The 26,526-nt window shown below is 39.8% G+C and overlaps 1 protein-coding gene across 2 annotated transcripts in view; it reads left to right on the forward strand.

The window, feature by feature from the left end:
* The first annotated feature begins 7,124 nt into the window (after positions 1–7,124).
* The window catches only part of MTHFD2L (methylenetetrahydrofolate dehydrogenase (NADP+ dependent) 2 like), a 143,584-nt gene continuing 124,182 nt past the window's right edge, over positions 7,125–26,526 (forward strand). Inside the window, exons 1-3 of one of the 2 annotated variants that reach the window (XM_047091991.1) lie at positions 7,125–7,276; positions 23,701–23,885; positions 24,908–25,030. In XM_047091991.1, the coding sequence (XP_046947947.1) occupies positions 7,134–7,276; positions 23,701–23,885; positions 24,908–25,030 (451 nt within the window). In that variant the 5' untranslated portion in view covers positions 7,125–7,133. Of the gene's footprint in view, positions 7,277–9,105; positions 9,219–23,700; positions 23,886–24,907; positions 25,031–26,526 lie in introns of those variants that run through there. The other variant, XM_047091990.1, reaches the window with a different exon arrangement.

Consider the following 26,526-nt stretch of genomic DNA (forward strand, 5'->3'; position numbering starts at 1 on the left):
TTCCATCCATGTTGCTACAAAGGGCCATATTTCATTCTTTCTCATTGCCATGTAGTACTCCATTGTGTATATAAACCACAATTTTTATATCCATTCATCAGTTGATGGACATTTAGGCTCTTTCCATAATTTGGCTATTGTTGAGAGTGCTGCTATAAACATTGGGGTACAAGTGCCCCTATGCATCAGTACTCCTGTATCCCTTGGATAAATTCCTAGCAGTGCTATTGCTGGGTCATAGGGTAGGTCTATTTTTAATTTTCTGAGGAACCTCCACACTGTTTTCCAGAGAGGCTGCACCAATTTGCATTCCCACCAACAGTGCAAGAGGGTTCCCGTTTCTCCACATCCTCTCCAGCATCTATAGTCTCCTGATTTGTTCATTTGGGCCACTCTGACTGGCGTGAGGTGATATCTGAGTGTGGTTTTGATTTGTATTTCCCTGATGAGGAGTGACATTGAGCATCTTTTCATGTACCTGTTGGCCATCCGGATGTCTTCTTTAGAGAAGTGTCTATTCATGTTTTCTGCCCATTTCTTCACTGGGTTATTTGTTTTTCAGGTGTGGAGTTTGGTGAGCTCTTTATAGATTTTGGATACTAGCCCTTTGTCCAGTAGGTCATTTGCAAACATCTTTTCCCATTCTGTTGGTTGCCTTTTAGTTTTGTTGGTTGTTTCCTTTGCTGTGCAGAAGCTTTTTATCTTCATAAGGTCCCAGTAATTCATTTTTGCTTTTAATTCCCTTGCCTTTGGAGATGTGTCAAGTAAGAAATTGCTACGGCTGAGGTCAGAGAGGTCTTTTCCTGCTTTCTCCTCTAGGGTTTTGATGGTTTCCTGTCTCACATTCAGGTCCTTTATCCATTTTGAGTTTATTTTTGTGAATGGTGTGAGAACGTGGTCTAGTTTCAATTTTCTGCATGTTGCTGTCCAGTTCTCCCAGCACCATTTGTTAAAGAGACTGTCTTTTTTCCACTGGATATTCTTTCCTGCTTTGTCAAAGATTAGTTGGCCACACGTTTGTGGGACTAGTTCTGGGGTTTCTATTCTATTCCATTGGTCTATGTGTCTGTTTTTGTGCCATCCATCAAAGGAATTTTAAATGGTGGTAAAATATACATGACATAAAATTTCTCATCCTAACCATGTATAAGTAGAGTAAAACCTTGGATTATAAGTTACTTGTTCTGCGACTGTTCTGCAAGATGAGCAAACATTTCTAATAAATTTTAACTTGAAAATGAGCATGTCTTGCAGTATGAGTGGTATGTGACACCGAACATCACATAATCACAACTGAGACAATGGTTCTTCTCTTTCTCTCTCTCTTCCTGTGGGATTGTGGGTGATCATCTCCCATGCTCAGATGCTCAGTCTCAGGCCGATGCTGAGATGCTCTGGTGTCAGGCCATGGTGTTTGGCAGAAATCAGTGATTTTTCAGAATGTTGGAAGGTGCCCACAACTGGCACTCGTGTATTTTTTGTGACTTCAAAGCACCCATGGACAGTCCTTTACTCTTCCATAGAAGAGTAAGCTTAGGAATGAGTAAGCTTAGGAATACTTTGCTTCATTCTAGATTAGGCTGCCTGCGGATATAGACCCTTTCCTCTGCTGCCTTATTGCAGTTACATTAAATACAGTATATGACAAGAGTTTATTAATACTGTACTATAGTCAGTATCCATGAGAGCATGTACAATGGCGCCCATGCAGAAAAAGATTCCATTGAGCCAATGGATAGCGATGATTCTGTCAGTGATAGTGAAAGTCCTCCTCCACAATAACCCTCCTGTCTTGTCTCCCTCACTCACACCAGACACAAAGGTTTTCAAAAGTAAGTGCAGGTTAATTTATTTTTCTTTCTGTTTTGTATTTTCTTTATTATTTTGTGTTATATTACAGTAGTATAATCATTTTTTTATGAATATTTTTGGGTTGTGGAATGAATCATCTGAGTTTCCATTATTTCTTACGGGGAAATTCGCTTTGACATACAAGTGCTTTGGACTACAAACATGTTTCTGGAACGAATTATGCTTGAATTATGTTGGCAAGTCAAGGTTTTACTGTATATAGTTCTGTAGTGTTAAGCACAAACACATTATTATGTAACCAGTCTCTAGAACTCTTTTGATCTTGCAAAACTGAAACTATGTACTCATTAAACAGCAACTCCCCATTCCCCTTCCCCTAACCCCAGGAATCACTAATTTTCCATAGTGGCTGCACCATTTTACAGTTCCACCAAGAGAACCCCCAAAGGGTTCCACCTTCTTCACATCCTCACCAACACCTGTTTTTTGGTTTTGTTTGGTTTTATTCTTTATAGTAGCCATCTTAATGGGTGTGAGATGTTGTGTCATTGTGGTTTTGATTTACATTTCCCTAATGATTAATGTTGTTGAGGTAATGGCCAGAATTAAGCTTATGCTTGCAGGTAAAGTTAGCTTAGAAAAGCAAAATATAAGAAAATCTAATTTATAGTTTAAAAACCAAGTCCAATTGTTTTTGAGTATAGGGTCACAATCTTTCATACTCAGTGCTATGGAGAAAAGTCTCTTCTTCAAACAATTCCTCTAATCATGTCGAAAAACATTTCATGTCCTCTGTGATACCTCAGAATCATAAAAATCAATATTAATATACACATTTCTCAGTTAAACAGCTAAAAATGTCACTCTAGTCCAGTGATGATCTAGATTAACTTTCACGGGAGTTACATTTCTGATGACCAGGGCACCATCCAGAAACACGGGGAAAATTTCTCATGGTACAACCCAGTAGACTGACATTAACTTCTCCATTTGCAAGAATAGTAGGCGTAATGTTCTACAGGGGTATTTTATTATTGAAAGGATATCCAACGGGTGTCAGAAAACTTATAGTCATCCAAAGCCTGGCAATAGGCCACCATACACATTTTCTGGTGTACTTAAAATCTCTGGGACAGGTTCAGTTATATGCTCTACGTCTCTAGGAGGATGAGCAGCTCTGCCCACATCTCATCAGAGGTGGCTCTTTTGGAGTTCATTGGGCATTTCATTCCATTCCTGCTGAGTCTAGGTTCAATTCATTCACTCACTCATGTAACAGATGCTTCATGAGCACTTAATGTGTGCCACCCATTGGACTAGGCTCTGGAGATAATGCCACGGAGGTCACACCGAGATTAGATAGTAGGTAGACTTGTGGGTAGGGTTACCTTTAGATGACAGAGGGTAGTTGCTTTCCTTTGCTTGATGCAAGCTCTTACCTCAAGATGACTTTAATGAGTTACTCAGAAACAGCTGTCGGGGCTGGCACATTATTTCAAATAAAAATTACTGAAGTAACAACTAGTACAAGGACATTCAGCCCTTCCTCTGTCTCCTTGAAAGCAGGAAACAAATGTCTCATAGGAAAAATATCCTCCCTACACTGAGAAGTGAAAAGAGCCTGGGTGGCTCAGTCGGTTAAGCATCGGACTCTTGGTTTCAGCTCAGGTGATGGTCTCAGTTTTGTGAGTTCAAGCCCTGTGTTGAGCTCTGTGCTGACAGCATGGAGCCTGCTTGGGATTCTTTCTCCCTCTCTCCCTGCCCCTCCCTCACTCACGCTGTCTCTCTCTCTCTCTCTTCCTCTGTCAAAATAAACAAGTAAACTAAAAAAAAAAAAAAGATATCCTTATCACCAGAGGTAATGACTTGAAAACCACAAAAAGCTGCAGAAGTAAGTCTTATTACTTTTTACTAATCTACCATTTCAGCCCAAACACCTGTTTTCCTTACTCTATAAATTCCTCAAAATTGTATCATCTCTTGGGGTGCCTGGGTGGCTCAGTTAGTTAAGCATCCAACTTCAGCTCAGGTCATGATCTCACGGTTAGTAAGTTTGAGCCCTGCGTCCGGCTCTGTGCTGACAGCTCGGAGCCTGGAGCCTGCTTTGGATTCTGTGTCTCCCTCTCTCTCTGCACCCCCCCCTCTCATGCTCTGTCTCTCTCTCAAAAATAAACGTTAGAAAAATTTTTTAAATAAATGTATCATCTCTTTGTCTAAAAGTGTTCAAAAACCTTACTTTGGTCATTTCTTCCGGTCTCAATTTTGTAACTGGACCTTCGTGTACACATAATAAAACTTTGTGGGCTTTTTTCTCCTGTTAATTTGTCTCATGTAAATTTAATTCTTAGTCCTGCTGGAGAACCTTGAGGGTGGAGGCAATTTTTTTCCTTCCTGTCACAGTCATGGCTTATTTTGAGTGCAATAATTCAGGTTCCATTAGTAGGAAGTACATGAAGTTTATGTGCAAAGAGAGCTGTCTAGAGTCTAGTATGAGACACAGAGGATGGGGACAAGAAATGACAAACGTATCTCCATACGAGACCGTTACATATTCTTGACAAGGCCAGATGATTAAAGAAAGCTTTGAATTGATGTGGTTATGTTTTGAAATGTGGTGGTGTCCATTTAGGATTCCTTATAAACTTTAATGAACTAGTTTTCAAGAAATTACTGAACACTGGGGACACAATATTGCCTTTGCTAGACTGATAACCGCTTCTGGGCTGCAAATCCCCTCGATCATCACTCCTGGCTGCTATTCTAGCCTAATCAGATTCAACTGGCAGGGACAAAACTGTAGAAAGACAAAATTAGAATAACTGGTTCCTTGTAATGAAGGAGACTGCACACCAGAGGAAACCTGAGAAATGTCTCATCAACTAAGGGGAGATATGGGGTTCTTATAAGATTTGGGGAAGGGTAGAGGTTAGGTGAAATTTAAATAAAGCAACATTTTGGGAGGCTCAAAGCAGGAAAGAGCTGTGTGTAAAGGGGTCAACATGAAGTGGAACTGCAAAGGGGATCCAGGGGCCTATTCCTTGGAATTGATAAAGTTAAGATCGATGTGGAATGTGTTCAGGAATCCCTCATCTGAAGCTTTTACCTACGTTGGAAATAAAGGCTGCTTCTTTGTGTGAAACTGACTTACATCATACAGAATAGGACGGATAGGATGTTTCATTCTTACTGATAGGATTTTAAAGAGCACACTTTCTGACAGTTATGATTTTAGAGAAGAAGGATTTTAAGTAAGAATGTAGTGGTCAAAGGGATTGTGATGATACTTCACAGCTGCAGCCTGACCTTGGGAGAAATATTGTTTCCTTCACCTTTGCATCTGGTTCTATCTGTCTCTTATCTGTGTTTGTTACCTGTTAAAAAACAAGACAACAGATCCAAAATGGAGTCACTTATGCTAAGCCCCACTTCACCAAACTAAGACCTAATTACTGTAGAGGACAAGGGAAGGCCACCCTTAGATGGGCCACTTTGGCATGAACATTATTTTGAGTTAAAAATAATCCAAACCCAGCAGAGTCAGAAAAAGTTCTTTACCTCCCCCTCAACTGCTTGCTTTACCAGGAAGAGAGCTATTAATAGACATTCCTCTTTACCTGAGAAACTTATCTGAATAACAGGGTATCTTTGTTTTCCAAACATCTCCTTTCACTTTCCTGTTCATGATATCTCTCCTTTTGTATCCTCAGACCCCTACCCCTCTCCTTAACTCATATAAGCATCATGTTGCCTATCTTTGGAATTTCAATGTCTGTGTGGATTCCCCATTGAATGCTATTAAATTTGATTTTGATTCCCCTTATGTATGCTATTAAACTTGATTTTCCTCTGTTAATCTATCTCATGTCCATATGATTCTGATCTAACCAGTTTTCACTCTTATGTGGATCCTGAGAAACTTAACAGAAGACCATGGGGGAGGGGAAGGAAAAAAAAAAGTTAGAGAGGGAGAAAGCCAAACCATAAGAAACTCTTAAAAATTGAGAATAAACTGAGAATTGATGGGGGGTCGGAGGGAGCGGTGGGTGGGTGATGGCTATTGAGGAGGGCACCTGTTGGGATGAGCACTGGGTGTTGTATGGAAACCAATTTGACAACAAATTTCATATTTAAAAAAATGATTCTGATCTAGCTAGAACTAGGACCTTAAAGGGCAGAGGAAATTCTTCCTCCCCGTTAGTTTCCTCTCTCCCAGAAACAGAATCTTAAATCAGTCAACCAGGAATCACCTGATCAGCCCTAGTCTGGTATTGTGCCTGATGGATCCCTGCCATCCCCTAAAGGAAAGTAACTTTGCAACAAAGAACCCACTTTTTTGCTAGTATAACTTTCTTGTTACTGTTCCCTTCAGCCCCCCCCCCCAAAAGTCTTTTATTTTGTAAAGCTCCCAAGAGTGCCTTTCTATCTGCTAGATTGGATGCTGCCTGGTTCAAACTGATTTTTTGCTCAAAGAAACTCTTAATTTTTAAAAGTCTGCTTCAATTTACCTTTTAACATATCCCAGCATAGTGAATGGCCAGTCTGATTTTGACTTTTCCAGAGGTAGTTGATATTTTTGCTTTTTCAGTAGCTGTCCATTCACCAGACAATGCAGGTTCCCAGGCTATGTTAACTTGGTCATAAACTCTGGAAAATGATTTTTTCCTTCCAAATATGGAGATAAGGTAGAACAACAGAAATTCTAAAGTTCAGGCCTTCTTCAGCCAGGTCCCCCTCCTCCCTCCACACACTCACACCTTTTTTTTTCTCTCTCTCCAGCTCCCAGATATCCCAAGATCTTACTAAGTGGGGTAGGAAATAAACAGTAACATCCTTCTGTCTTTAAATTACATAGCCTCGGAGGTGGTAGGCCAGAAGTCTGGCTAGGGAAAAAGAAGGCATGCTGCTTGGAGTGATTACTTTAGACGCCTTACCTGTGTCCTCGCTATGGGAAGATCAAAGGTGTGTCAGGTGGGTGAGAAGCCACATCGCAAGCCACCAGTCTCAGACTGCCCCCCCGCCCCCCCACTTCGCACAGCCCGCGGCCAGGGTCTCCGCCCAGCTCCTGCCAGTCGCAGAGTTTCTTCTGCCCCGCCCCCGTCCCGTTCAGAGCTTGGTTCCTGGCCCCGCCTCCCAGTGTGTCTCGGGCCCGCCCCCAGCCCTGAGTTTGGCTCCGGGCCCCGCCCCGGCATGGCGCCCGGAACCGGCTGCCGCAGGGACCCGCTCTCCGGCCCGGCCGCGTGGGGGCGGAGCCCGGCCTGCAGCTGCGAGGACCGCAGCGGCGGGAGGTGGAGTCTCCGTCCGGAAGCCGGCGATTCGCGGCCATGGCAGTGCCGGCCCGCGGCTTTTCCCTGCTCCGCCGTCGCCTGGGCCGCGTGTTGATGCTCGGCGGGAGCGTGGTGCTGCCCCTGGGGGCGCCGGGAGCAGCCGGCTGCGCGTCCCGGGGTTTTCGGTGCAGCGGCGTGAGGTACGAGCGCCCCGAACGCTCGCTGTCTTCGGGTGTGGGTGCCCGCGCGTGCGGAGCCGCGGGCTGCGGGCGGGGCGGCGAGGCGCGGGCTGCTGGCGCCGGCCAAGCTCTCCCGCGTCAGGCCAGAGGCTCGGGCGGCCGCGCGCCTCCGCAGGGCTGGGGGGGCGAGGCCTGCCTAGGCTCCGAACTTGACCTTGCGGGCCTCGCGGACTGGTCGCGTCGACCTCAAGTCGGGCAACTCGGACGAGGTCGGCTTTGGGCTCTGGCGCCAAGAATATTCTTACTTTGCAGCAGGTACAGTGGAGTGATTTAGGAAGACATTGGAGGCCCTCAGGAAAGGTGCCCTAAAAACAGGTGGTCTGCACGTTTCTAGCGGTTGCTTTGGTTTGGTTATTGTTGTGTTTTGTAAACAAAGGAGTGGGCATTGTTCAGATGGTTTGCTCGTGTTTGGGATTCTGAATTCCTTTGTTGATGGGAACTCCGAGGTCTCATTCAGCTCTAAAATTCGTAGCGATTTCACAAAATCAAACATAATCTTGATTTCTCAGTCTTTTTCTGTGTGGTGCTTCCTGAACTTCTTCAATCTTAACATTGAAGTAGTCAGTCTTAGAATCATTGCATCTCTTTGGACCCCGTTGCCGGCTAGTACACTGCGCGTACGAAACGTGTTTTAACTCTTCTACACCGTGGTGCCCCGGCCTCTTCGCGTTGCCGTCATCTACTTGTTGGAGTTGCAGACTTAGACTTAAGAATCTAAAAATATATTCCCTTGACCCAGAGCCAGCGAGTCGACAAGAGATTCAGTTTTCAGACTTTCAGGCTTCCAGTATTGCACGTTCACGGCACTTCTATGAGCTCAGAGATTGTATCTTACCTATCTTTTTGCATCCCCAGTGAGCAGCACAATACCTGGAAGAAAGTAATAATGTGGAAACATAGCTACTACTTATTTCATTTTAATTGATTAACTCATCATTTTATACATATATTTGTCTCAGTCTTGAGTGACTAAAATAATAAAGAATATTTCATATTGGGTTTACTCTAGACGTGTTTCCAGTGATTAGCTCTTCCACAAAGATAGGAGAAAGTAACTGATTCTGAGTTCTGGTTATGAAAGCTGTATGGTCTCTGCAAGGATTTGCCAGTTGTTTCGGAATTACCAGCTGTACTCCCTAGGGAAAGCAGATTCTGTAGAATGCTGTTTGAATTGCAGAATTGAAGGTATTATGTACTCTAGTCACTCTAGGTAATTATGTTTTGAGTTTCATTTGTTCTAGAGCTGCTTTGCGGAGTGAGGATAATCTTTTCCAAATTACATAAGTTGTTGAATTTCCCTTTGTCAACTTGGTGTAAGGGACCCATCACCCCAATCCTCTCCATGGGCGTTGATTGAGAGTCACAACGGTTATAACCCAAACATCTGCTTGTAGCCACTTGCTTCGTACAAATGTGTGCAAGCAAAGGGATAATTCAGATCTTTTAGATTATATTTAATTGTCTCTTTATAATTTAAAATAGTTGAGTGCAATAGTTTTGGAAAGCTAGTCTTAATAAAAAGGAGTATGACTTTCAACCCAGCTGCTTTAGGCCCCATTTGATATAGATAACAGCTATAAATAGTACTTTGGATAGTCTTTATTTTTCTTAAGGCAGCTCTAATCAAGTTAGGATAGGGTGGTGTTTTTGACTTCCTCTTGGCACTGAATACCATCTGTGAAGGTGAAGTTGGCTGTCAGGTTGAGAAACACCTGTGGACTGCTGGGTCTCGGGTGGGGAGGAATTCGGACAGTGTGTTGATGCTTATTGGTGTCTCTTTTCTCTTCTAGGACCAGCAGAGAGAAGAGATTCCATCTTCCAGAGGTCGCCACTGTCTGCCTCCCCACTTGTCCCCATCCTCAGTCATCTTTTTTAAAATATATAGTTACTTATTAGTTGTCTAGTTCTTCGTAGTGAATGTGCTTTATATCTGATATCATTTCTATTGACTTGAAATTTGAGCCTTAGTGTTATTTTTACTGAAAATTATCTTGGAGTTTGATAAACTCCTTCCCCAGTATTGACTCTTCTAAATTAACAGATTTATTAGTTTCTGAGCTCTATGGAGCTTTAAATGAAAATGAAAAAACATTTTTGATTCTTTTCCATATTTTTGACTAGATACCTATGATAGCGGAACATATAATGCTTTTTTAATTAAGTTTTTTTTTAATTGGAATTTCAAGAAGTAATCTTTGACAGAATTTGAAAATTATAAAATCTTGAAGTATCATTTAAGTTTTCTCTTATTTTTAAAATTTACAGTGAGTTTTTTTTTCTTAGTAACTTATGAGAAATTAGATATTATTAATTGGAAGAAAATATATTTACTGTCAAAGAAATAAATAAGCCCTTCTATTTGTTGCCCACTATTGTTCTTTGAAATGAATTACCTAAACAGCCAAAAAGTTAAAAATAAAAAAAATTTTAGTGATTAAGTTTGTACTATTTTGCCTTGCTGTGTGAGTGTACAACTCAACATGTCATCGGATTATAAATACCACATGAGTCTTTGGCCCAGTGCTTTCCGTGTATGGAGCTAGGCAGAAGCGGTTCCCATTTGGAGGGGAAGGTACAGACCTTATATGTTAATGCCACGGTCAAAGCAGATTTGCAGATATCCTGAAACAGGGACTTCCCAAATGCTGCTTTAGATCATCCCCCCTGAACTCATTTTTGTAATTAAATGGGTATCCTAAGCGTTTATCCTATTGCAAAGTGATTTCCTAAAATCATAAAATCATAAATTTGGCACTCCCTCCTGCTAAAATGCTATTTTAGCATTTGTAAAATTGTGTGTACCAACCTACAGCTCTTGACAGAAACCTCACCTTTCTTTATGTCTCGTTGCCAATGGCTTTATAAATTTTGCAGCTAGGCCAGCATTTTGAAGCTAGTAAAAGATACTGGTTTATGTTAGTTGAATATTCATGGCTCATAGAGGGGGGAGTTGAATTTAATAACTGAAAAACAGACTCAAGTTTATCAGTAAGGCTGTTCATTTTTATTCAGATTCTCCCCTCTAGTACTTATTTAGTGTTTCCATCTCTGCAATAGAATTATTTGATTTAAAGGTCCTCTTACCCTCGTGGGAAGCTTGAAGGACCCAGACTCCAGTTAGGACCTTTACTAAAGCTGATTTTCCACAGACTGATTTCAACTAGGATAAGAGTTCCAATGAATAGCAAAAGCAGTTTCTCAAAATCCTATTTTGTTGGAAAATGTGATTGTGCGGTTTTCCTGTCTTAATGCCTTACCTATTTAATGAGATAGCTGTTGCTACGGTATTGATTTCTAAGCAGTTCTCAGTTTCACTTTAAATTTAGAATCTAAATATTTCACCATTTACTATCTTATATCTGAGTTCTATGTCTGTATCCCAGCTGTTCAGAGATAATGTGTTCTAATGTAATATCTCCAAAATCAAGTTTTCTGATTAAAATGGATCAATAGATGAAAAAAGACTACTATTAATCTCAGATCTTGTTACTTAGTCATGGTTTTAGGGATAATTTAGCAGTTTCTTTAATGATCTGAATCTTTTTCGAATGTTATCTTTTTCATGTTAATACCTTGATGGGATGATAAAAACAGTAGGAAAAAAACAAAAACACTTAATTTTCCATGGTCACAGACTCTTAACGGAATTCCATAGAGCCGATGACAGTTTTTAAAGATAGTTTGGCTTGGAGAGGGAGGTATAGGGAGGGAGGCACTTGGGAGAAATTTGAAATGTCAATTGAGTGGGATAAATTAATGATTAGAATAAATGGGATTAACTATTAAGAAGTGCAATTTGGACCAGAGAAAAATACACCTAAAAGGTAGGAAATTTTGTGGTCAGAATGGAACATAATCTAACCCTAAATTAGTGTCTGAGAACTCAGGGTTGGGTATTATCCAGCTACTCCACTTAACATTACATCAGTGCATTTCTGTGTTGCTACTGTTTTTACTAACATTTTATTGGCTACATTCTATTACATTAAGTCCGTTGGTCATAACTTACATAACCATCTTGCTATCGTTTAATGTCTAGTTCTTAGAACATAGGAAATCATTTATTCTCAGATTCAGGTCATGGTCTTGTCAACATCATACCAATGAGGTTTGTTCACTTAATGATCCGAAAATGATCTATGTAGGTTTCTGTAATTACGTTACAGAGTGTGCCTAGAACCAAAAGACTATCCAAAGATTCATAATTCTAAAGTTAGGGTATATATAGTTTAAATTAGATGTTTCGTCCCCACTTTGGTTATGAAAACCTGCGATGAATATCATCTTGCCTTTAAGTAATCCAGTGTGTTGTTGAAAAATAAATTCTTATTAGTGTTTAGTGAGCCTTTACTCTGTGCTGAGATTTTTTGCATAAGTATATCCTTTTATCCTCACAACAGCTGAAGTAGACTATCAGTATTACTAATTAGTAGATTGTGTGATTGAAGCTTAGAGAAATTAAATAACTTGCCCATGTTAACAGTAAATAAATGGTGAAGACGGGGTTTGAACCTGAATGGTCTACCCAGTGCTTTGCTCTATAAGTAATTTGGCATTGTTGACATATCACTATTGTTGTTCCTCTTTTTGAAAACATTTATCAAATGTTGTAGAACTTTTGTGAATCAGGAAAGCTAATTTTGCATATAAATCTTAAAAATATTTTGTCAGAAAAAAATCATCTTGTCAGATTCCTCTAATGAAGGGTATTTCTTAACCTGAGACTTTCTGGATAGATTTTAGGGGATCCATAAACTTAGATAGGACATCACTAACCTCTAACAAATTTAGCGTTTTCTTCAGTTGTGAATGTTGGCAACAAACCACAGTAATATTAGCAGTATTTCAGATATTGCCAATAAAAGTCGGAGATACTTTAATATTACAGAGTTGATGCAAAGATCTCAAAATATCATACACACCACTGCTTTATTATGGTAGTTATTAGACCTGCCACTACATGCTGTTATTTAATGCTTAAAAAAAAAGTGAGAACAATATTTCAGTAAAACTGGTTTCCTTATAAACTTGTGTATTTTATATTAAACATTCAAAAGATTGTTCTGAGAAGCTGTCCCTGTGATTGAGCAGACTGCCCAAGGGTTCTTATGTTACAAAACTTAGCATCTAAGATTCTGAAAAAGCATAGATGTTGTTTAGGTAGCTACTGATGTTCTGATTTACACATTAGGGTCCTGAAAGAGTTGAGTTGAAAAATTGAATAACAGAATTATGCATGATGAAAAGAACTTGCTCTTAGGTATGTTCTTATTGACTTACAAAAGCGTAATTTCTGATAAAATAACTTTAAGGTGTAAGTATAGTATTTAGGATGTGAAGTGAAATGATTGTAAAAGACCATAAACTTAACATTCCTAAGTATTCATTCACTTAAAAACATTTTATTTACTTCAAAAGGCTCCCTAGTAGTTAGTGATTGGTTTTATTCCATATATAATTTTGGCCTGGTTCCCTTGGGTTTCATTTCTATTAATTCAAACTCAAAATCTCCAGGTGGAGTCCTAAAATACACAGTGATTAAGCTATGGTATGACCAGAGAAATTTTAACTGCTAATGATTGTACTAGACTTTTCATCTTTATAGATCATAAAACAGTCCATTGCAGCTCTAATTACAGCTGTGGCTGAAAATGAGATTGAAACCTAGATGCAGACACAAGATGCCAAGTATACAAATTAAATACACTCGATCTTGGGTGGACTTTTATTTGTTATTTTACTATTTTGTGAAGGAGTATTTTGATACCCAGGAAAAGTAGTGATTTTTTTTTCCTTCTATTTACTATTTTGCCTTAGTTAATTAAATACTATTTAGTTCTAGTAACCATAGATTAGGATGGTTACAGTTTACTTCCTGGAAAATATGGGTGAGTAAACAGGCTCCTGGAAACAACACTAAATGGTGGCTTTTTGGTCTCCTATTGCTGTCAGGTACTTGAGCATTGGCACCATCTGTCACTTAAAAGAGCAATTTTTGCAAATCAGCCAGTCAACTTTTAGCCAAATCCTTTTCTGTAAGTTAAACAGAGAACATTTCCATTATATAGATGAGGAAATTGCATTCCTTTCAGAGCCGCTAAGTGACTTGTGCTACCATATTCTAGCTCCTGTCACTGGAAATGTAAGCAAATAGACATTTATTTGGGCAATTAGAATTGCAGTTTGGGAAACCCAGATTCAGGTAGAAATCTGACTCCTGTTTGGAGGAAGACAAAGAGGGGACAGAGTTACAAAAACTAAAAGTCCCAAGTGCAGCTCTTATTTGGGTCCTTGATACAAAACAGAGATTGAAACTAGGTTAATTTGGATTGGTTGGGTTAATATGCAAATAAGGGATTGATGCTTGTTAAACCCCATTGGCTTCTTCCAAAGTAAAGAATGGAACAATTCAGGTGTCTGGGTGAGGAGGAAGTGAAGTCTAGGCAGAGGGCTTGTAACTGACAAAAAGTTCATAGTTCCTCCAATGAGGACCTGCATAAATTCCTCCTCCCTTGTGGCTTTTCCATCCGATTGTGAAAAGACTGAGTTAGGCTCGCTTGCTCCATTTTGAAATCTCCTTTTACACTATTAATGGTGAACCAGGACTGACTTCTGGCTTGGGGGAAGTAATTTATACAGCATTATCCTGCCCTTACTGCTCACCACGCCCCCCACTATGACTTACTGTTTTTTAATGAAGTCACATGTTAGTACCAGCCCAGCAATGAGGGGAGAATGGTGAAACAGAGAGCTCTATGTCCTGCCTTCTTTGGGGGTCACTTGCAACATTACCTTTTCAGGAAATGTTGCCTGAGCAAGTAATGACAGGGTGCAACTGGTGAAAAATACCTAAGTCAAATTGCCCTTTTGGTGTGTATTAATGGCAATGTGGCTATATAATTTTTTGACCAAACCACATTTTTAGGAGGAAAAAGATGTTAAAGTAGTGAAAATAACATATTTGGAATATTTATTGATTTGTAAATATATTAGGACCTATAAAAGAGTCCTGTTCAAAAGTATCTTCAAAATTCACATTTTAAGTGGTAATTTATATACCCTTATGCATTTAGACAATTGAAAATTTTGATCTTAATTTTATAATAATATATTTATTTTTTTATGTTAATTATGTGATTACTAACTTTTAACACATGCTGAATTCTTGGTACATATACTTGAATCGGTTTCCTAGCCTTATCTTTAATATGTCGATAGTGATCATTTTCTGGAAAAAAAAGATCTTACACTTAATTTTAAAATTAAATTTGCTGCAGTTTTTTTTTAAGTTGCAAACCTTATTATTTTTTTTCTTTAGACAATAGTATTTTTAGTTTTCAAGAAAGTGCTTTCCCTACAGATACCAAAGCACCTGGCAAGCTCAGAGCAAACTGCTGAATGGAACATGGTCTCAATTCTAGATTTTTTTCATATTGAAATGTGAAGATATTTTAGCCTAAATATTTTCACAGTTGCTGTTTTAGTGTCTCCTTTCAGAGTACCTTTCTTTGACAAATACTTGTTACATGTCATCAAATAAGTTGTTGCTATTTATGACTTTTCTAATATCTTGCCATGTTTAGATACAGTAGATACAGGTCTTCTCAATTCTATGCCATTGCATTCCAAAATACAAATCTATTCGATGAAAAACAGCTCCATCAAAAGATTCTTCCCACAAATTTGAATATTTTAAATTAGGATTATGCATGTATTTGTTTACTAAGGCCACTGTAAACAAAGTACCACAGACTAGATGGTTTGAAGCAACAGGATGGATCCTCAGACTCTCAGAGACTAGAAGTCTGAAATGAAAGTATCTGTAGAGCTGTGCTCTCCCCGCATCTTCTTGCTGGAAATTCTTACTCTTCCTTGGTCTATAGCTGCATGACTCTAAGCCCCTTGCTTCCAGAGTCTGTTTTCCACATTTAACCAGCTATTGAATCATGAAAATCGGGTCATAGCACTCCTCAGAATCATCAAATGGCTTTCTAGCTCAGTAAAAGCCAATACCCCTTCAAAAGTCTGCAGGACCTTATGTGATCTCAAGTTCAGTGACTTCTTTGATTTTATGTCCTGGCCTGGCACACTTGTCTCCACTGCAGCCATTGGCGTTGCTATTCATCAGACATGCTAGTCATGCTCCTTCCTAGAGTCCCTTGTACTTGCTTTGCACTCCCCTTGGCCTAGAAGTATTTTGTACACATAGCCACATGACATATTCCCTCATTTCCTTCTTATTGATTGATTGATTGATTGTCAAATTAGCATACTGTGTAGTCTTGGCTTCAGGAGTAGATTCCTGTGAGTCATCACTTACATACAACATCCAGTGCTCATTCCAACAAGTGCCCTCCTCAATGCCCATCATCCGTTTTCCCCACCCCCATCAACCCTCAGTTTGTTCTCTGTATTTAAGAGTCTCTTATGGTTTGCTTCCCTCTCTATTTGTATCTTATTTTTCCTTCCCTTCCCCCATGGTCTTCTGTTAAGTTTCTCTAATGCCACATCTGAGTGAACTCATATGATACCGGTCTTTCTTTGACTGACTTATTTTGCTTAGCATAATAGCCTCCAATTCCATCCATGTTGTTGCAAACGGCAAGATGTCATTCTTTTTCATTGCTGGGTAGTATTCCATTGCATATATAAGCCACATCTTCGTTACCCATTCATCAGTTGATGGACATTTGGACTCTTTCCATAATTTGGCTATTGTTGACAGTGCTGCTATAAATATTGGGGTGCATGTGCCCCTTCAAATTAGCACTCCTATATCCTTTGGATAAATTCCTAGTAGTGTTATTGTTGGGTCATAGGGTAATTCTATTTTTAATTTTTTGAAGAACCTCCATACTGTTTTCCAGAGTGGCTGCACCAGTTTGCATTCCCACCAACAGTGCAAGAGGGTTCCCCTTTCTCTATACCCTCGCCAATATCTATTGTTTCCTGAGTTGTTAATTTTAGCTACTCTGCGTGTTTGAGGTGGTATCTCAGTGTGGGTTCAATTTTATTTCCCTGATGATGGGTGATATTGAGCATCTTTTCATGTGTCTGTTTGCCATCTGGATGTTTTCTTTGGAAAAGTGTCTATTCATGTCTTCTGCCCATTTCTTCACTGGGTTATTTGTTTTTCAGTGTTCAGTTTGGTAAATTCTTTATAGATTTTGGAAACTAACCCTTTATTTGATATGTCACTTACAAATATCTTCTCCCATTCTGTCAGTTGTCTTTTAGTTTTGTTGATTGTTTCCTTTGCTGTGCAGAAGCTTTTTATCTTGATGAGGTCCTAATAGTTCATTTTTTGCTTTTATTTCCCTTGCCTTTGGCGACATGTCAAATAAGAAGTTGCTTTAGCTGAGGTCAAAGAGGTTGCTGCCTATTTTCTCCTGTAGGATTTTGATGGTTTGCTGTCTCACATTTAGGTCTTTCAGCCATTTTGAATTTATTTTTGTGTGTAGTTTAAGGAAGTGGTCCAGTTTCATTCTTCTGCATGTTGCTGTCCAGTTCTCCCAGCACCATTTGCTAAAGAGACTGTCTTTTTCCCACTGGATACTCTTCCCTGCTTTGTCAAACATTAGTTGGCCATATATTTGTGGGTCTATTTCTGAGTCCTCTATTCTATTCCATTGGTCTGTGTGTCTGTTTTTGTGCCAATACCGCACTGTCTTGATGATTACAGCTTTGTATTACAGGCTAACGTCCGGGATTGTGATACTTCCGGATTGGTTTTCTTTTTACCATTACTTTGGCGCTTTGGAGTCTTTTGTGGTTCCATGTAAATTTTAGGATTGTTTGTTCTAGCTCTGTGAAAAATGCGGTGTTGTTTTCATTGGGATTGCATTGAATGTGTAGATTGCTTTGGGTGGTGTTGACATTTTAACAATATTTGGTCTTCCAATCCATGAGCATGGAATGTTTTTCCATTTCTTTGTGTCTTCTTCAGTTTCTTTCATATGCTTTCTATAGTTTTCAGCATATATTTCTTTTACCTCTTTGGTTAGGTTTATTCCTGGGTATTTTATGGTTCTTGGCGCAATTGTAAATGGGATCGATTCCTTGATATCTCTTTCTGTTGCTTCATTATTGTTGTATAGAAATGCAACTGATTTCTGTACATTGATTTTATATCCTACAACTTGGCTGAATTCCTGTGTCAGTTCTGGCAATTTTTAGGTGGAGTCTTTTGGATTTTCCATCATGTCATCTGCGAAGAGTGAAAGTTTGACTTCTTTGCCTTTTCTCTCCTCTGCTTCTCCCATCCTCGCTGTCACTGTATTTAGTTTATTTTGCATACCATTTATAGCGTTTTTAAAAAATTCATTGTGACTATTTCTTAGGTCTTTGATCTCTGCAGCACTAGATTCTCTGCTGTCTTCTGTGCTTTTAGTCTTATGCTATTAGTCTTATGACCATTATCCTAAATTCTTGTTCAGATATATTGTTTATATCTGTTTTGAGCAATTCTCTGTCATTTCTTTCTGGAATTTCTTTTGAGGAGAATTCTTCCGTTTCATCATTTTGGGTAGGTTTTTGTCTTTTACGTGTTTTAATAGCTGGTTATGTATCCTGTACATGTGAACACTACTATATTAAAAATGGGTCACACACTGTCCAGGGCCTGGCCCTTCAGGAGGTGTTTTTGGAATGTGTCACATCCTCTCTGTTGCTGTGTATTTGGCTGCTCTATCCCACTGATCAGTCCTCTGCAAAGCTTCTCTTTGCTCATGGTGGTGGAATGTTTGGAGCTTCAATCAGGTGTGCTTTGATGTGTTCGTTGAAATAACCTGGAAAAAAGGAAAGGGCAGGAGACCCGATCCAGTACAAAGAGAAAATGAAAGGGGTGAAAAAAGAAAAAGACACCAAGCAAAGAACCAAAGAAACTATAAGGCTTAATCCAGAGAGAGTGAAAGGAAAATAAAGAAGGAGATACAGAAAAGGTGTAAAAAGAATAGAGTAAAAATGCCTGATTAAACAAACAAACAAAAAAAACAGATAAAGAGCAAAAAAAATATATATATAATAAGAATTGACCAAAAATCAAATCAGAGACTATGAGCCTGATTCCAAAGGGAAAACAAGAAAAAGGTAGAAAGAAAAAGAAGTGAAAAAAGAAGAGAAGGAAAGAAACGAGATAGAGAAAAAGAAAAGAGAGACTAACAGGCAAAAACACAAAACAGTTGTCTGTTGATGCCGGGGACCTGCCGGGGACCGGTGACTGTGCTGGTTGGGGGGGGGGGGGGTGGGCAATAAACCCTCTTCCCACAGTACTCAAGGGAGGGGACTGCCCTCTCCCAGTGCGCCCCTGAGATCGCTACCGCACCCTGGGGCCAGCTCCCTGCTCCCCAGGCGTTCACACACGGCAGCGGCTTCACTCCTAGAAAGTCAGCATTTGTCACAAGTTTGCAAAGGAGAAATGCACTGTATTTCTCGTTCCCCAGTACCCGGTCGGAGAGGGTTTCCTCTTGTCCTGACACTAGACCGCAGTCCACAGCTTCTCTTGTGCTCCCTTTTGCCTCTCCTCAGAAGGGGTTCCCCTCCTCTGTGCCTGTGCTATTTTATCTCACCCATTTCACGTACATGCACTTCTGTTCTGCCAAGCTGTCTCCCTCCACCTGTGGAGATCCTTCTTCCACTCCGCAGATTGATTTCCAGGGCGTTCCCAGTGTTCTAACCTCAATATAGCTGTGTTTGAGGGACGAGGGAAATCTTGGTCCCCCTACTTCTCCACCATCTTAACTCCTACCCCCGAGCATGTGATTTCTTGATCTCAGGGTTGCGGGTTCAGGCCCCACAATGGGTGTACAGAGTACTTAAAAGAAAAATCTGCTCTCCTCCAGCAGGCACTCCTCGCAGCCTCTGAGCTCCATTCCCATGCCCTCTGGCAGCATCTGAAGAGAGGTGTCCCTGCCGCTTTGCCCCTCAGGGCTCCCTAAAGCCCCCTGGGAATGGAGGAGGCATCCTCATTGGGTGGGCTCCTGGTGATGCTTTATACCCGGGTTGACAGCAGGCGCGGTGATTGCCCCCGCTGCGGTTTCTATCCCTGTTACGGCCACTTCTGGCTCACCTTCATTTTTTGTCAATTTAAGTTTATTTATTTTGAGAGAAAAAGAGAGCAGGAGGAGCAGAGAGAGGGAGAGAGAGAGAGAACCCCAAGCAGGCTTCACACTGTCAGTGCAGAGCCAGATGTGGGGCTCGAACTCACAAACTGTGAGATCATGACCTGAGCTGGAACCATGAGTTGGTCACTTAACCGACTGAGCCACCCATTTCCTTCATTTATGATGAAATATCACCAGATTAATCAGAATTAAGAGACACCTTAACCCATCTGTATAATATGACAGCTCTGGCCCCCAGATATGCCCTTTCCCTCTGTTTTTCACACATGATATAAATATTCGCCTTTTAAAAAAATGTGCTTATTATGTCTTCTTCAACTGGATTGTAGTTCCCATAAAAGTGGGCAGTTTGTTTTGTACACTGTTATTTATATTTCCAGTGTCTAGAATAGTGCCTGGCAGATATAAGGTTTTCAGTGTGTATTTATTAAGTCAATAAACATTGGGCTTGTAAGTGAGGCTTTTTAACCAAGGAAGCGGCATGATTAGATTTGGAAAATCACTCTGGCTGCGGTGCAGATGACGGATGGTAGAGATTGACTTGAGCCAGGGAAACTCTTAGGAGCTGTGGGCTTCTATGGCTGAAATTCACACTAGTATTGATATTTAACATGTTTCAACAGTATGCTTGCTGAAAAGTCTCATTTGTTTTTGCACTGAGCTAGGTAATGTGTGTGTTTACCAGTTCTTTCAGCATGTAGGCTGATAGGGGCATCCTTCCTTTGAGTCTCCACTAATTCCTGCTTGCCTCATTTATCCTTATATCATATCTCCCACAAATCCAGGCTTGCCCAGGCTCGGCAGGGATTGAGGGAACCAATAGGCGGAGCCAGCTGCTACTGAAAAATCCTCAAAGTTCCTTTTATAATTGGGTGGCAGTCTTCTGAGTATTTACCCATAAATACCAACGAGACCAGGCTATAACGTGTCAGCTATAGTTAGCAAACTCACTTAGCACATCTGTGCTGTAAAGTAAGCCCTGTCTTCTCTCAGACCCCAACATGGTGCAGTCAAGTTTAATCTGTATATAGATTGTCTGTCTGTGGAAGTCATGAGTCCATTTATGCCACGGTCAACTCTGACACTCTCAGAGTCACACAGCTTTGTAATATCTAAGCCATAATTATCGTGGATTATGTTCAGTGATTGCCAGTTTCACGGTAACCTATGAACGAATTGTTGTAACAGAGAATCAACTAATAAAACATGTCAGCAGCAGCAGTTTCTATTCATATACTATAAAATGTAACATAGGGCTCGGGTGATTTTGTAATTTAAAATACAAATGCATGTTCTTTGTTACAAGAGTGAATTCTAGTGTATCAGCAGATAAGCTTAGGTATTTTACCCTAAGTGAATATGTTGACACAGTTTAATTTATGGAAAGTATTTATTGATTTATTTATTGACTTATTATTTTTATGACTCTTAGAAATGAGTCATTCTGGAATTACTGCAGCCTTTAGTATTTTATAATAGAAGAGTTCCTCGTTCTCTTAGAATTAAAAGATCACTTAAATGAATTAATAAAAAATGAGCACTAGAAGTTCATAGTAAATAGTGAAAAAAGTTTGTTACCTAATCTTGAAAGATAACATTTAAACTCAGAAGTAAGTATGTTATCTTAACTTCATTTAAACTTGATCTTAAACTTTAACAGAATAAAAGCTCCAGGACCAGATAGCTTCATGGGTGAAATTTACCAAACATTTAAGGAAGAAATAATACCAATTCTGCAGAAACTCTTCTGGAAATTTGAAGAGGACGGGATATATCCTAACTCATTCTATAAAGGCAGCATCACCCTGATACCAAAATCATACAAAGACGTTACAAGAAAAGAAAACTATAAATAAATACCTGTCATGCACATAGAAGCAAAAAATTTAACAAAATTTTAGATAAAATCCTGAATATCTGGAAAGGATAAGCACATCGTGACCAAGTGAGGCTTATCCCAGGAATGCAAGATTGGCTTAACATTTGAAAATCAATCAATATAATTCATCATATTAACAGACTAAAACCAAAAAAAAAAAAAAATCATGTGGTCATATGATTATCTCTATACACACACATTAAAAAAACTTTGACAATATCCTGATATAAATAAAGTTCCATCAAACTAAGAGTAAAACTAAATCACAGAACTAAATGTATAACCTGAACACATAAAACTAGAAGGAAACGTTGAAGAAAACCTTTGTGACCTTAAGTTAGGCAAAGATTTCTTATATGCCTCACCATAAAAGGAAAAGGAAAATTGATGGAAATACATCAAAATTGAGAGCTGATCTTCCAAAGACACAGTTAAGAGAATGAAAAGGCAAAGCACAAAGTAGGAGAAAATATTTCAAATCACTTTTCTGATAAAGGACTTGGATATACCTGCTGTATGACCCAGCCATTCTACTCCTAGGTATTTGCTCATTGTGCATACAATGACTTGTACATGAATGTCTATAACAGCTGTATTTGCCATGAGTAAAAGCTGGAAACAACCCAAATATCCATCAATAATTGGATGGATAAACAAATTTTGGTATATCCATACAATGGAAAACTACTCAACAATAAAAAGAAATGAACTATGGATACATGCAACAACATGAATGAATCTTAATTATGCTGAGTGAGAGTAGCTGGATAAAAAAGAGTATGTTGTGCATGATTCCATTTGTACAAAATTTGTGATGATACAAACTAAGATATAGTGACAGGAAGCAGACCAGTGGTTGCCTGTTGATTGAGGAAGGACATGGGCAGGACAGGGGGAATGGTGAGATTTAGAAAAGAGTACCAGAATTTTTACAGGGGTTTCATTTGCTTGATCATGGTGATAGTTTCCTAGGTATATACATATATTACAACATCAAATTGCACACTTTAAATATGTACAATATATTTTATGTCAGTTATACTTCTTTATTATTTTTAAAATTTATTTATTTATTTTGAGAGGGAGAGAGAGCAGGGAAAGGGCAGAGAGAGAGAGAGAGAGAGAGAGAATCCCAAGTAGCCTCCGCGCTGCTCATGCAGAGCCAATGCAGGGCTCGAACCCATGAACCATGAGATCATGACGTGAGCGTAACCAAGAGTCATATGCCTAACTGACCGAGCCACCCAGGCATCCCTGTCAGTTATACTTCAATACAGCTATTATAAAATTAGGACAGTGGAGCAAGACTGATCAATAAATTTGCCATGATTTTCCTTGTCTTGAAAGCTATCAAGTTTTTGGTGAAACGTAGACAAGTCAGAATCAAAAGTTGAGTTTACTTACAGCTATAAAGTCTAGTTGTAATTGTATTCTCTAATCTGTTTATTTACTCAATTAATTGTTTACCTATGGTAATGATCATTTTTAAAATATACTTTTGTATTGAATTGAGCAGGTAGTTTTCGAACATGGTCATGCACATGAATACCTGTGGGAACTTGTCAGACATGCAGATTTCCAGGGTGTTCTCAATCATGGGTTGGGGAATCTGCAACTTGAGCAAGCTTCCCAGGCAACTGTGGTGTATGTATCCATAGATCACATTGCAGCATCACTTCTTAATAGAACAATATTGACATCAAAATGGTGCAAACTTGGATAGACACTTTGGACCACTGGTGCCCGATTGAAAAGGAGTATTCTTGATCTAATTCATTGTCCCCCTTTCCCCCCTCCCCCCGTATATATATGTCCTCTTAGAAAGAACAGTTGACTTATTTGAAAGGGGCAGCAAATTTGCATTTTTTTTGTGTTGGTTGATATTCATGTTGCCTGCTCTCGTTGGAAAATAAAAAGTATACAGGTACTAGAAAGAATTCAGGTGCTGTAAGGTTTCCTTTTCTCTTTTTTCTCTTCTGCTTCTTCCCCCGCCTCCTTTTCCATTCTTCACGATATTCATTGACCTGCATTTGGGGTTTTGTGTAATAATCATGTGCTACATACAGATCTGCTTCCGCCAGGCCTTTCAATAGTGAAAGGACAGGGGGAGCAGGAAGAAAGAACCATCTTATACTTTATCAGGTACCTTAAAAAAACAAACACACAGTAAGAGCAACATTAATGCACCACTTTGAAATTTGAGATCACGGAGAGCAAGAAAGCCTTTTCAATATATGTATTTCTTTCTGCTTTTCTGGGGGTTGATTTAAGGTTGCTCACTTGGAGAATCACAGATGTGTTGTTCACTCTTGTAACTGAAGATTATGTGGTTGAATGTTCCTTACTGTCTTTTTAGTGCTATATTTATTCTTTGTTTTCCACAGACATGATGCCATTATTATCTCAGGAACTGAAATGGCCAAACAAATCCAGAAAGAAATACAGAGAGGTGTGGAATCATGGATTTCCCTTGGGAACAGAAGACCTCACCTCAGTATCATTTTAGTGGGTGATAACCCAGCAAGCCACACGTACGTCAGGAAGAAGATCAGAGCTGCGTCTGCTGTAGGTGGGGATGCGTTTTAGTTGTTCTTGTTACTAAGTCATGTCTTCTTGTGTCCCTTCAAAGTGCAATAATTATCAGTGAGAATTGCCAAATAAGTGCCATTTGAATAACATTTATTATTATTACCATTACTATTAGAGATGAGTTACCCAAGTTTATATTCATTTCTTAATGTTTTTCTCCAGCTTTCTTACTGAATTAATTTGATGTGATTCCAGATCCTATGGTGATATGTCAGAGGAACACTGCACATTTAAAGAGCACATTTTTAGGGGTGCCTTGGTGGCTCGGTCGGTAGAGCGTCTGACTTTGGCTCAGGTCATGATCTCGCAGTTTGTGAATTCGAGGCCCACATCGGGCTCTGTGCCGTCAGCCTGTCAGCACAGAGCCCACTCCAGATCCTCTGTCCCCCTCTGTCTGCCCCTCCCCACTGGCGCTCTTTCAAAACGAAATAAACATTAAAGGGCCCATTTTTAGGTATAGCATAGGGAATGTAGTCAGTGATATTGTAATAGCATTGTATGGTGACCGTTGTAGCTACACTTGTGATTAGCCTAGCTAGCAAAATGAACATACTTGTCGAATCACCATGTTGTATACCTGAGACTGGTGTAACATTGTGTGTCACCTGTATTTCAATTTTTTTTTAAAAAAAGGCCTACTTTTATTATACTTGCTTTAATCAGATAATAAACCTGGCCAGTTCGCTCTGCTGAACTTGGCCTAATAATGGTGGTGAGGGGTATTAACATATTTACTAGATTCACATCCCCTAACAGTAGCCTATCACAAATAAATGCAATACGATACTGGGCCAAAAATTGTGTGTGAATCATGAGAAAACATCTGTACTCTTTGAGACATCCCTTTTAGTGGTGGTTTGAACATCATTTTTGTAGAAGGTCCTTTCCTTCCAATGAGGCAAGGCGCAGAGGAAACCTTTTACACACCGTGTAAGACACCGTTGTTGAAAAACCACATCTTTGCTGGTCAAATGACTCTCTCTGTGTTTGTTGTTCTTCCAGGGATCCGTAGTGAGATCATTCTAAAACCAAAGGATGTTTCTCAGGAAGAACTTTTGGATATAACTGATCAATTGAATATGGACCCACGAGTCAGTGGTATATTGGTTCAGTTACCACTACCAGGTACCTAAGGCTCTTGTATATGTCTGCTTTGGTGAGGAAAAAGGGCGTCTTTCAACATTCTGTCACGGCACTGCAAGTAGTTTAGGAAATACGTTCACGAAGGGACTAGCTCTTACACTAGCAGGTAATTGTTGGCAAAGCCTGGATGACTTCTGCTTGCAATGACTGAAACTTGTAAAGGAAAAATGTAGGCAAAAATTACACATAGTCCTTACTTTGTACAATAGCCCCAAGACCGTGATAATAACTGTGCATGCTGAAACCAGGCAAAGCAACCTTAAAAACCCAATGGGAAAAACAACAGTCATTCTCTGACCTTTATTTTTTTATTTTTTTAAACAAAAATTAAAAGAAATATATTTTTTTTTAAATTTTTTTTTTCAACGTTTTTTTTTATTTATTTTGTGGACAGAGAGAGACAGAGCGTGAGCGGGGGAGGGGCAGAGAGAGAGGGAGACACAGAATCGGAAACAGGCTCCAGGCTCCGAGCCATCAGCCCAGAGCCCGACGCGGGGCTCGAACTCACGGACCGCGAGATCATGACCTGGCTGAAGTCGGACGCTTAACCGACTGCGCCACCCAGGCGCCCCTAAAAGAAATATTTTTTAATGTTCATTTATTTTTGAAAGAGAGAGAGAGAGTGGGGGAGGGGTAGCGAAGGAGGGAGACACAGAATCTGAAGCAGACTCCAGGCTTTGAACTGTCAGCATAGAGCCCGACGCGGGGCTCGAACTCACGAACTGTGAGGTCATGACCTGAGCTGAAGTCGGACGCTTAACCGACTGAGCCACCCAGGCGCCCCTTAAACAAAATTTTTTTAATGTTTATTCATTTTTGAGAGACACAGAGAGACAGACTGTGAGTGGGGGGAAGGGCAGAGAGAGAGGGAGACACAGAATCCGAAGCAAGCTCCAGGATGAGCTGTCAGCACAGAGCCTGATGTGGGGCTCAAACTCATAAACCGTGAGATCATGACCTCAGCCGAAGTTGGACACTTAACCGACTGAGCCACCCAGGCGCCCCTCGTTCTCTGACCTTTAAAATGTTCTCCCCAAATATTAAAAACTCTCTCTCTGTGGTTCATAAACATATAGGGAAATGGAACACAAAAAAAGAGGGAAGCTAATATTTGTTCAGCACACTATAAATTAAAACTTTAGAAACATCGAGAATTAAAGTGTTATTTCTTTGCAAAAAACTTGTTCAGAGGAGCTTGCACGGGAGCTTGCCTTCTCATCATGTAACTTACAATATGGAGCAAGCGTCTTTCCTGGGCCTTGGTGAATTCAACTGCATATTCCTAAGTTTGGATCAGTTTCCATTTCGTCCTTTGTAATCATTTGCCAAGCAGTCTTCTTATGGTTCGTAGTTTTTTCACGGTTCTGAAATCTCTCTGAGAGTTTCTTTTATGGGATGGTTTATGCTGGTGCCACTTCCTCTGGGATGTTGTCATCGTTTTGTCATAAGAACCTTCTTCATGTACGGGAGACAGTCCA

The sequence above is a fragment of the Lynx rufus genome, unplaced genomic scaffold (genome assembly GCF_022079265.1).
Source record: "Lynx rufus isolate CCGP_SWC_20201006 ecotype Redwood Valley unplaced genomic scaffold, mLynRuf1.p SCAF_3, whole genome shotgun sequence".
NCBI classification, from domain to species: domain Eukaryota; kingdom Metazoa; phylum Chordata; class Mammalia; order Carnivora; family Felidae; genus Lynx; species Lynx rufus.